Below are 12,815 nucleotides of genomic sequence, written 5' to 3'. Positions count from 1 at the left end.
CGGGCCAGGGCTGCCCGCCGGAGCTCCCCGCCGCAGCCGCCCTCCGCGCCGCCCTCTCGGCGCCCAGCGGCGCCTCGCACCTGCCGGGCAGCCGGGGAGCAGCGCCCGGCGCCGGGGGATCCCCCCCTTCCTCGGCAGAGGGGGCGAGGGGAAGTCCCCGTCTGGGTCACGCTGCGGGAGGAGGGGGCGATCCCTCCCCCCGGGGCGCGGAAGGGTGCCGAGGGCTCCGGTGGTGCCTTCCCTCCCCGCGCCCCCATCGTTCAAAATCGACCCCCACTCGCGCCTCCCCCCCCCCTCCCCGCCTCAGACGGGGCGTGCACAAAGCTGCCTCCCTCCCCCGGCCCCGGCAGCGCCTGGGGCTCCCCGGCGGGCCAGGCTGAGGGGCCGCGGAGGGGCCGGCGGGGCCGGGAGGGCGGAGCAGCTGGGGCGGGCGGAGGTGGCGGGGCCCCCCCCGCCGCCAGCGCCCTCCGTCCCCGCTGCCCCCCCTGCAGCCGCAGCGGGAGGGGGGCCGAGGCACGTCGCGGTGCTGCCGGGGTGTCGCTCATTCCCGATGCCGCTGTTTGTCGCTGAGTTTTGAAGAGATTTATTGGCTGGCGCTTGCTAAGCCACGCTTGAGTAATCCGAGCTGCTGCGCGCCGTGGTGAAGCCCGGAGGGGGGAGCGTCACTCCCTCTGGCAGCGGAGCAACATTAGTCTTCCAGCCCTCTAACCATCACTACAGCGTCGGAAACTGCCGGGTCACAGCCATTTGCTTTGGAAAATTGGCGATGTTTGGTGCTAGAGATCGATTACCCTCGTAATCTTCCCCCCCACCGCCACCTCCTCCTGCTTACCCCACCCCTACCCACCCCAGACAATAGCGTCCGAGCTCCTCCAGGAAAAAAATAGAAAAGAAAGCAAGGAAAGAAAGAAAGAAAGAAAAAGAAAGAAACTGAGGGATGGATCTGACTCCAATAGGAAAAGCGTGTCTCTAGAAGTGGTGCTAATGGGAAGAGATTTCCGAGCTCCAGAGGACGATGATTTGTCACAAAGGGTAGCTGGCTCGGTGCTTTGGGCTGGAGCCGTGTAGGAGATCCTTGGAGAAGTCATTGTGCACAGAAAACCGAAGACCTGTACAAACATGCCTGTTCGCAGAGGTCATGTGGCACCACAAAATACATTTCTGGGTACAATCATACGAAAATTTGAAGGGCAAAGTAAGTTCTCTCTTTCTATCTATTTTGCTACAGTAGTTTGATTCTGCTTGTGACTAAATGGACAGCAGCTCCAGACTATTTTAAGTTTGTAGCTTGCAAAGAAAACCCCCGAGGTAAGGAGGGGATCCCTGGCTGGAGTAACATTGTTTTTGATCTAGAATACAGATTACCGACTTGAATTATTGGGCTTCTTTTCTTCCCCTCCCTCGTTTCAAGGAATAGTTTTTATCTTTGTATCCATATTGTATAGCTGTAGAAGTTCTATCTCTTACCTTGTTCTGAACTGGTGAGATGGCTCTAAAAGCAGAGTGTACAATCTTCCTGCCTGTGCAATGTCTAAAAAAATCAGCTAGATTTATTGTTGTTATTGTTGTTGTTATTATTAATTATCATTGTCTTTTCAAAATAAAACAGAACTGTCAGACTTTGATTTAGAGGAAACAGATAATATGCAGAGGAGTTATTAAAGGGAAGATACTTTCTTACCTTGTTGTCATGACTGCATTTTAATGTAGCTGTCAAATATTTCTGCTTTGTTTATGCAAGCTTAAAATAATCAAACCAGTGCAAATGCATCCTCAGGGAGAGTCTGTGAGATCTTTTCCAATGCAGCAGTTTACTACCTGTCAAGGAAGCTGAAGCTGAAGTGTTTTTCCTGGCCGGAACTCTGGTTTACTGTTAACAGTAAGAAGGAACACTTGATGCTTAAAATGAATTTCATTTAGAAACAGTGTGTTTGATATATGTACATTTATTTAAATATTTAGCATATTTTTAGTATCACTCTGGTGCAAACCCTTACAGCTAACTCCAGTTTATATACTTCATTATACCTAAACCCACATTACCAATTTAATATTTGTATTATTAGAGAAAATTGAAGAGTGTTTGTAGTCCTAATTTATCTAAGTGCTAAGTCAGTGTTGCTACTCAAGTAAAGTTTTTAAGCAGTAAAGTGTATATATTTTGAGGAGAATAATGCACTACCTACTAACTAGGCAGGTGATAGTGAAAATTCAGCATGATTGAAAGACAGTAGAAAAAGCAAGAATGAAAGCTATATTTCAAATATTTCACTGTGTTCAAAGACAGAAGATCTTTAAAATTTTCAAGACTTGTACTGCTAACTTGGTGCCACTTAAAAAGTCTCTTATAAAGCAAGGGACCTACTAGTGTGATTAAGTAAGCAGAAATTCATGTTATTAACAGTAACTGTATTAAAGCTGCACATTTATAATTACAATGGGAATAGTGTGTTGTAGTGGTAAACAGAAACAAATGAAATAACAGTTGAAAAGTTTTGAACCTTTCTGTCAGGTGATGGTTTGGGAAAGGATGATGGACTGAGGCACAGAACTTCAGCGGACTGTACAACATGTTTCCAACATCACAATCTTTGTTTTTCATGTACCTTCATACTCCTTTTTTTCCTGCTAAGGAGTATTTTCTTTCATAAATGTAACTTCTAAAACAATTACAGAGGGAAAAAATAAATCATGTTCTTTGCTAGATAGTTTTGTTAAAATACTGACTATAAAATTCCTGTCATTCACCTCAATGAAAATCCCTACAGAGTAGTCTGAGCTGGTTGGACCTTATCCCAGGAAGCCCTTCACTTGAGTAGACCCCCCTTCCCAAGGCCCCACTTCCCCCCAAAAGAAGCTACTAACTTTTCAAGGACTTTCCTGGAGTTATGGACAGGATGGCGCTCATCACCTGGGTTTCAGTGAAGCTAAAAAAGACCAAATTTTTAAGTAAAAAGGAGTTTTGCAAAAGACTTGCATACTCTGGCTTTATTTCCTTAAAAGACAACTTTCTTCATCTTTAATGTACTCTAAATTTATTGAAGTTTCTTTAAAAGCTATGGATCAAGTTAGCGACATTAAATGACTGAAAATCTCTGCATTTCAGGCATCCCAGTGAAAAGAAGGGTTGTTTAGCATCCGTCCATGCAATCGACACTTTATGAAATGTTGAAAGAGTACTAAAAAATGCATCACTTTCTTTTATTGCAGATAAAAAATTCATCATTGCTAATGCTAGAGTGCAGAATTGTGCTATCATCTACTGCAATGATGGTTTCTGTGAGATGACCGGGTTCTCCAGGCCGGATGTCATGCAGAAACCTTGCACCTGTGATTTTCTTCATGGGCCAGAGACCAAAAGACATCATATTGCCCAAATTGCTCAAGCACTGCTGGGGTCAGAGGAGAGGAAAGTAGAAGTCACCTACTATCACAAAGATGGTAAAGTCTGTTTTTATTTTCAAGACTTTTTGTGTGTTTGGTTATCAGTTGATTGGTAAAAGAAGTGTGTACGATCTGCTGGCTAGACCCTTTGCTGGAGTAGTAATTTCTCTCAAGTCCAGTGAAGTACGCTTATGTATACCAGTAAGGGAATCTGCCCTGAAAGTAGTGGGTGTATAGAGTATATCACTGTACGCTGACTCTAGCAGCTGAATGAAGCTAGCACTGTGTTTGCAACTGTTGAACGGAAGTTCTCCTCACGGGTGGTTTAAAGCAGATCTAAATGTCCTGAAGTAAACAGCCCTACAACAATGAACAGGTAACACAAGCACCCAGGGGACATCCTGTGAATGTGAATTTGTATGAACTGTTTCATCTCACAGGACATAGGAATGGTGTATCAGTTTCGAGGGGCTTAACTCTGCCTGCCTCACACAATTGGAATCGTACCTTGATTTAAATGCAGTATTTTACTGGAAAAAGTACGAGGTTAGAAGTAGCAAAAATTGGCCTATCATGAAGAAAGCATTAGCTTCTAAAGAAAGGGACAAGTCTTTTTCAGATATGAGATACTGTGAAGCTGGTGTACCTACAACTGAACCACAGAAGTTGTCCTAGAATTATGTTGTCAGAGTGAAAATTTGGGGATGGCTAAACTGTGAAGAGTTGCCCTCTTATCCAGTGAAGACTCAATATATATCTGTTAACACTATTGCTGACATAAGGAAGAATGGCTAAATCTGCTATGCTGATGCTTTTTTCCTGTTAAGAGCATAAAATTAATAAATGGCTGTATTTGCAGATTAAAAAACGCATACGCATGAAAACTTATTATGATACATAATAGTTATATGTAGGGGTTTGTTGGTTTTTTTTTTTTTTCTAATTACCCAGGGTTGTTTACAGAAACATCCGTCTTTCAAACAAATCCAAGTATTGGATAAGTATGGTGTACCTTATTCTGTCTCTTGCTGTGTACACTCTTGGGAGAAGGAAAAGGAAATTCATATTCAAATGCTGAGCTTAAATTAGTTCTGGAGAAGTGCCAGTGTGGTGTTTGCATCAATTTTAGAATCACATGCAGTGGATGCTCTCGCATTTTAAAGTCACAGAGTTAAACCCTGTTCTCAATAATTCTGTTGTTTTCTCAGAGAGACTTAAGTAATATTATTTTTAGCTTAGGCTGGTATAATTCAGATAGGATGCGGGCCAACCATTCTACCCACGATACCAATATTTAAACATATTCTTCTTAGCACATTCTTAGTAGAGTCCTTTATTCTTAGATCTGGTTCGGTGGTCTGGAGCAGATTTTGGTGAAGATTTGTTGTTGTAGCTGTGCCTTGAACATAGATTTCTCAGGAGACCTGACACCATGCCTCTTTTACACATCTAGCCTATATTTGTTTTAACTTGGAGTGTGTTAAAAATAATATTGCAGAAAGAGAATGTCATTGCTAACTTTCACAGCCGCCAGCCGGGAGCACTGTTTTGAGGTCCGGTCATTTAAAAGTGCTTCAGACTCCCAAGATATTAGCAGGGAGGGAAAGGCACTTAACTAAAGTACTGTTTAGCTGTTAATTACCATAAATACATATTTTTCTAAAATGCTGAGTTCTGGCATCATGCAACACACTGTAATCTGCTTGAGGCAAACCAAAGTAAAACTGTCCGTAAAAATTACCGTATCTTTTGTAAATAGTTTTGAATTTCGAAGCACATTATAAATGAGAGTTATAGATTATTCACTGTAAACAATCTTATGCATAAGGATTCTCAGTAACTTCACTTCTGTGAATAGATTCTTTAAATTACTAGACCATATATTTGAAGGTTAAGGAATTTCAAAAGCTGCAGACGACAGTTCTAGACGAATTTGAGTTGAATTCCTCAAAATTTTAAAGGTCAAAATGTGAACAGGACTTACCATGTGCACTATATGCACTGCTAAATTTAAACAAATACAGGTGAATTATTTTGAACTGTAAATGTAATTTAAAATATCAAGTCACTGATTACAAGCAAAAATCAACAAAACGCAAGATAGGTCTGACACTCAAAGGCATAACTGTCTGACAGCTTGATCATTTGTATATACAGACTTTTTTGTTTCTTTCTACATAATGTTCAACTTCTTTAAAAATGTGATAAAAAAGATCTGAAGTTTATGTGGTATCATAAAATTGAAACTACCTACACGATGGATATAATAAATGCCAGTAAACATACTCTATAGTTATTCTAAATTACTGAAAATATATGCTTCACTTTTGATCTTCACTTCTTCACTTACTTCACTTTTTCAAATCTGCAAATTTGTTTTTGCAATATAGAGAGTATGTATGTATATGCTATATATAACATACTCTGTGTATTATAACAATATACAGAATGGTGATACCTAACAAGGACTTCGTCCAGGTTCTGAAGCAAAATGAATTTAAAGAATTTTCTAAAAATCTGAGTGTTTAGTGCCTGGTTAGTGGCTTATTTTGTACTGTGTGCTGTGAGTGAATATGAGAATATTTTAATAGGTCAATACCAGCACAGTTAGAAATATGACTTTCTCCATGTGAGTAACCCAAGTTACTCCAATGAACTACCCACTGCTTGAAAGTTTGATTTGACATTATGTTTTATAGCCATCCGTTGTATAATGTTTAACATAATACTAAGCATACGGAGGAGGAAGACAGCTTATGAAGGTGTGAATCGCTTGAGGTTCCACCGACAGGAGTTTCTGAAGACCATATTACACAGTCCTGAATAAATGCCCAGTGAATTGCAAATAAAACCTTATTCCACATCACACTATCATTTACTCTACATAAGCCACTGATTATATTAAAAATTATTTTAATATTTCAAAGTAAAGCAAATGTCAGTGGGATCATATATCCCCTCACTTATAAAGCTAAACTGTCATCAGAAGTCCAGCAATGCAGATATCAGAAAGGGAATTACTCTATAACTAAAGCTTTTTCTTTTTAATTCTAAATACCACCTCAGTTTTAAAATGTCACAGCTTTAAAGTTCAACTTAAAAGGAAATTCTTGTACTAGAAAAATGGTATTGCATACGTTCTGATGTTCTCTACTGGTCTACGGTCCCCTTTTCTAGATGAAAGAAAGTGCAAGGTTTTGAGTTTTAAACATCTTGATGATGCAAGACTGAATGCTGCTGTTTGTTCACCGCTTTAATCTTTCGGCCAGATCACACACTTGAAGGGGGACAGAAGGATGGGAAAAAATTTGTAGCAAGTTGATTTTCAGAAAATGGCAGTTGCTTGAATGTACACTGCCTTAAACACGGCAGACAGAAGATACAGTGGTCAAAGGAGAACGCAAATTCGGTGTATCATGGTTTTATAAACGTGTTACCTAGACTGGGCATGTTTCGCTTTCCACTGTGCGGTGTGGGGAGGGTGCAGAGGAGAGGGGGAGAATACTTGTGATAGCTTTGTGTAATTGTTTAGATGGCGTGGAGGTGGGATGCTAGCGTTACTTATGCACCCAGCAGGCCCTGTCCCAGCCACACTGGTGCCCTGTCTTCACAGAAGTTTTTAACGTTTGCAGCTAAAAACCTTACTAGCTGCTCTTGCAGTATTTGTATCAGAATAAGACTGTTAATATAGCCTACATTTGGTTTTAGTTTCTCCTTCCTCCTTTTTCCTTTCAGAAAGGTATTTACACAATCCAGGCAAAGTTCTAGTCCTCTGTCCCGTTAGAGTAGTGCCACAGTATGTGATTACGTAGTTATTGAAAGAATTAATTACTGCTGAGAAAAATGGTTAATGGGAACAGATGGATGCTGAAACTAAGGGTCCAAATCTGTAGGTTCTCACCACACAAGAAGCTCCACAAACATCACTGGATGTACTCATGGGATTAAAGACTCAGTAAATTTCTTTTTTAATGTAAATATCCATTTTAAAAAAACACAATAGATAAATACAGACAAATCACAAGAACTATTATTTTGAAACAGTTTTTTTTAAAGTCTTGTCCATTAGGCATTAACATCTGCTTAATTCAAAAATTATACTCTGATATCAAAGTACCAGTGTAGTATATTCCTCAGTATTTCACAACTTTATTTTCACAAATCATATAGCTATATGATCTGTATTATAGTTGAAGGTAAGATATTGTTTATACAGAATATCAATTCTTATTTTAATAAAGTTATTTGTGGTGAAAATGTTTGACAACTCTTCCTTTGAGGACTCCATTTTGCAGTTTAAGTCATTATTGCATAAATCACTCTTGACAGCTGTAAAATATTGCTTGAGGTGGTAAAGCTGTAAAGCTTTTGACATAAAAGGTATAATTATTTGGGGATTGAGAATGGATATATGATAATCAGAGAGGACTGTATCACACTGAATACTTTTTTACTTCTTACTCTATGCTTTGTGGACAACAGTGGGCTATATCTAAGCTTACAGAGTATACCTGGTAAAGAGCTCATTTAAGCTTACCCTATACACACCAGATATTCTAGGGACAAGAAGCACTACAGAAGAGTACAGGTTTGAGGAAAGATAAGATTAAGCAATTATTTGCAGAGTGTTTACAAACCTCACAAATTACTTGTCACTTATCCAGTTTGAGAAATCTAATTTGCTACATTTGACTGCAAATTAAACATATTTGTATTTTCAAAACACATTAAGATTCCAAACTAATATTTTTAAGGTTTTTTTAAGCTCTTTTTTGAGGATAAGAAAATTTAAAAAATGTGTAAACATCCTGACAAAATAAAGTGAAAATGGTGTTAAGTGTTCTGAAATAGAAAGATCAGGACTTCATTTAGAAGGTCATCATCTAGACTTCAGCCAGTGTAGGAGTTTTATCACCTGTTTGTGTTCTATAAATGCTGTGAACCTACTAATCAATTAAAAATACAACTGAAAAGAAAGACCCTTGCATGTATGTCAAGTCCCTTTAGATTAGCTCTGACATGAGGGTCAGCAAGTGCAGTTTTGACTGTAGATGCAATGCCTTAACCAGAGCTGATGAAAAAGGTCAATGAATCACTGTCTAATAATCTGCTGCTGTAGGATTCTTGGTTTAGGAAATACTATCTGACTGCATTTTCATAAAGAAAGTGTTACCCCCCCCAACAAAAAGCTGTCCAAAAAACCTGTCTTAATGCAAGTTTTTGCCAAACATCCTTAAAAAGAAAACTTGGATCAAATCCAGAATGTTACTGAAAGTGTTGAACTATTGGAAATGGATGACTTTTTCTTGTGCCTGTAGTGTAATGTTTCTGCTTTAGGTTTTAATACGTGAGACAAGTGAGACAAGACTGTCCCTTGTCCTGTTCAGTATTGCTGGTTTTGCAACAGGGCACACCATCAGCAGCAAGCCGATACCTCAATGATCAGAATATCTCAGTTACCCATCCCCGTTCATTTATGGCTCCTGTGCCTGCCTAGAACTGTGGGTCACTTCTTACTCACCTTTCACATGGGATACCTAATGATTACAATAAAGCAGCTCTCAGATATACTAAGTAGGTTTATTTATGGGCCCATTTCAACCGTATTTTTCAATTCCCTGGCTTTCAAATATATTCTTTTGTTTTCTCATGAATCATGAATTCATTTTCAATAAGAAGGGGGCTTTTATAGATCTTCTTTTCCCATTTATGTATTCCTGCTAATGAGAGACAGTACCCAAATAAAAAGGAACAAAAATTAAATTGCCTTTAAAATTGTTATCTTCGTCAGTGCCTAGGGTCAGAAAGGTATGATTAGATATATCTAATTTCAACAAATAATGAAGAATACAACTGCTATTATTATAGCTACTGCATCTTTAACAGAAAGAAAATCTTACTCAGTTTGGAAAAATCCCTTCTGACAGTTTTAAGTTCCTCCATGGCACAAATAAAAAACCTGCAGGCTAGTGGATCAGGAGTTGTCTTTCATTTCAGTAGTGTCCAGAGGGAACTCTTCTGCCACTGGACTTCCATAGTACAGTTTTACAACAGGATTCAGAAAGTCACAGGGGCAACTTACGCTAATCAAGGGACCCAAATTTCCCTCGCTCGAGCTACAAAGAAACAATGATTGCTGACTTTCAAAAAGAGAGTCCCACAGTGGTAAGAAAGGTGTCACATTCTAGAGTGAAATAGCACTAGAAGGTTATGATATGATACACATACTCAAAGTTTTTCTAAGCTGTTTAGAATGATAATAACCTATGGAGAAGAGTTTCATCTTTTAATTAGGCATTGCCTGACAAAGTTTTTTATCTGCTTTGAATATGCTCCTTTCAGTTTTGGTGAAAGCTATTTTGGTTTGGGGTTATGAGACAAAAAGAACAGAAGCTGTTAGTCTATTTTTTGGTGCGGTTTCAGATTATTTTATTGTGTCTTCTTTCCATCTTCAGTGTGCATCCTTTTTAATGTTACATTCTGATGAGTTATTCCATACTCCTAATTTGCGTTATCGATTGGTTCTTTCTCTTCTCCACCAAATTGGCCTATATATCAAAAAGAGATGCAGAGAGCAATCAGACATCATACCTTGCAATAGACATGGGGGAATAGCAACTGCTTTTCTAATAGCAGTTTTATGCATATTTGGTATTACACAAACTTCAGAACATTGCACTTCGAATAGTACCAGTGTTAACATTGATGCTGTTCTCTCTGGTTTCAAGCAATGGAAAGAGAATAGTGGTGTGGATTAGATTTTCTCTTAGTGGTTTCAAGTCCAGTTTTAAAGTGTTCCCCACATACTTGACTTAGTGAATGACTCAGTCTATGTGCTAGACAGTCCATATTCTTCCCAGCTTCCCAGCTAAGCATGGAAAAAGCTTAATTGAGCAGTATAGGATTCAGAGTAGCAAGACGAAGCTGACTATGGAAATTCCTAACTCACTCTGGAAATGGCGTATCTCAAAAGCAATCAGAACTGTAGCTGTGAACCTCGATCTAGGCAGAGCAGATGCGTGACAATGACAGTGGGGTAACGTGGCTCTATAGTTACAGCTGGTTTCCCACAGTCTACATCTCTGAAAGTTCACATCTCTGAGGTGAGAAGTATTGGTATTATAATTTTGCATAGCTTGAACTTTTTAGTCTGTTATACTGTTTTTGTTTTAAAGGAAATAACATACATATTTGAATTAATTCTTAGAAATTAAATTAAAATTTCATTTGGAAAGCAGAATAACAGCCATAACTAGACACAAAATGCCTTTTAACCTCCAGCATTTCCATAGATACCTCATTTTAAGCTCCCTCACCAACTTGCTGGAACAGTATAGCTTTTTCATTTCTATTTTTCTTAATTCTTTAATTCTGTAATCATGGTGAAATTTCATCAGTAAAGATCACCACAAAGGATACCAAAATTTGATCTGAAAAAAGTCAAAGTAAACACTGTAAATGGGAGGTCCTGTTCGCTTTTTCTGTTTCATTAACCAGACTCTAGTTATAGATCTCATTACGCCTAGTTTTGATAATGCCCTCAATTATAGCACTGAAGTGTTATCCACAAAAAGAATATATCCCAGCTTCATTGTTAACAAAGAGCCATCATATCACCAAAACATAAAGATGGTGTTTAAATGTCAACATTATTAACTATTTCACTGCTGAGAGTTGAGTGGAAATGACCAGAAAAAAGCTTAGGCCAGAAATCACAGCTGCCTTCAGTACTTCCCTGCCCGCTGAAATGTCTTGCTTTCCTGGCCTTGTTCCTCCATAGTACCAGAGTGAATAAAAATCCTTTCTTTTACATTTTGCCATGACCTCATTTAAATCCTTGATTTGCCATGTAAGACTGCAGTGGAAACCACAAAGTCTTGCATAAATCATAGAATCATAGAATGCTTTGGGTTGGAAGGGACCTTGAGAAGTCATCTAGCCCAACCCCCCTGCAGTGAGAAGGGATTCAGTTCTGTTGAGAGAAACACAACAAGAGTTTACTTCAAATACCAAGAAATTAGCATTTATCACAATACCCAAATACACTGATCCTTGACAGTATCAACTTATGAAATGTTGGCATCTTTAGAGCAAATGCATGGGACTATATAGTAACGGATTTTTTCTGCTCCCAGAAACACTCCTAAAGGCCTCAGAGCAAGATACCAATACCTACAGATACAGGACTTGGCTTGTGCACCCCACAGCTTTCACAGAATTAAATTGCAAAGTTTAATTTTTGCAACACTAAAAATCCTGATCTTTAGGTATTAGAGCACTGCTGGTAGAGACATATGCCATTGCTAATTAGTATGAGCTGGATCTGAGCTGCTGCATACAAAGACAACAAGAAACATGCAAAACACAGGCAAAACCTTCCTCCATTTTAATCCACAGGGTAGAGAGGCAGAGATGACTTCAGAACAAGGATAGACATATATTAGGTTTTTTGCCTTTGTCTTACACCTAGGCTGCTTGAAAAGCAGTTAATCATCATGTAAATATGTTTGATCACTAACACACATGTTCCAAAGCACTTACTCCCAGCTGTTCTCAGACTTTGGAGACTGTGCCCTTTTGAGATTATTTATTTCTTAGAGCATTCTCTCCTGATTTTCATTCAAATCAATGCAAGTGTATCTCTGAAAATAGCTTGCAAATTTCCTCCTTTCAAAACTCATTTGTGCCAATCTGCTTTACTCCTTCCTCTCTGGAAAAAATGCCAGATAATCTCATTAGTATTTTGCATGTTTATAGCTGTTGTACAAGAAAACATTTTTTTTTATACTTTCAAAAGCACATGAAACTCAGTAGTCCATAAATCCTATTGGCATGGTATTTAAGGTAAAATACCGTTGCAATTCAGTCTACTTGCTTGAAAAATGGCTTTCAATTCACAAATGGGAAAGAAAGGAAACCTAAAGTCCATGTCATTTTAAATAAAGATAATAGAAGAAAGGAAAATGTGTTCCTTTTTTTCCATCGTAAGTGCCTAGCATTATTTTTGTGTGATAAAATATACCAGGAATCAATTTAACACCAAAGTCCATCCAACAGAAATGACACCACTTCCCAAAAGGACTATTTCTAGAGTCATGGACAACATGCCATATTACATGAGATAATGACAGCCTTGAAGTACAAAACCAGGTATCTATAAATCAATATCTGAGCCTTCTCTGTGGATTAATGGAGCAGCTCATGAACTCATGTGAAAGACAGCCTATGTATAATGTCAGTCCTGAGCCAGTCCATGCTGGTCCACAGTTCAGAGCATCCTTAGTGCTTCTCTAAGTTATACTGATTGCTTATGGCAACAAGAATATGAGGTGGCACAGAAGCAGCTTTAGTGTCTTACCCACAGAGTTTCAAAGAAAAGTTGTGTACAGGGATAAAGCAGAGTTTGAGTACTGTTTGTGGGTGACCACAAA

The 12,815-nt window shown here is 38.9% G+C and overlaps 1 protein-coding gene across 1 annotated transcript in view; it reads left to right on the top strand.

Annotated features, from left to right (window-relative positions):
• The first annotated feature begins 1,119 nt into the window (after window positions 1-1,119).
• Window positions 1,120-12,815, top strand: part of KCNH7 (potassium voltage-gated channel subfamily H member 7) — a 242,744-nt gene continuing 231,048 nt past the window's right edge. The window contains exons 1-2 of the mRNA XM_075710364.1: window positions 1,120-1,195; window positions 3,211-3,441. Coding sequence (XP_075566479.1) covers window positions 1,120-1,195; window positions 3,211-3,441 — 307 coding nt within the window. The remainder of the gene's footprint in view (window positions 1,196-3,210; window positions 3,442-12,815) is intronic.

Source organism: Pelecanus crispus, chromosome 5 (genome assembly GCF_030463565.1).
Source record: "Pelecanus crispus isolate bPelCri1 chromosome 5, bPelCri1.pri, whole genome shotgun sequence".
NCBI lineage: Eukaryota > Metazoa > Chordata > Aves > Pelecaniformes > Pelecanidae > Pelecanus > Pelecanus crispus.
The sequence above is the reverse complement of the archived record's forward strand: the minus strand, read 5'-3'. Positions and strand labels throughout refer to the sequence as shown.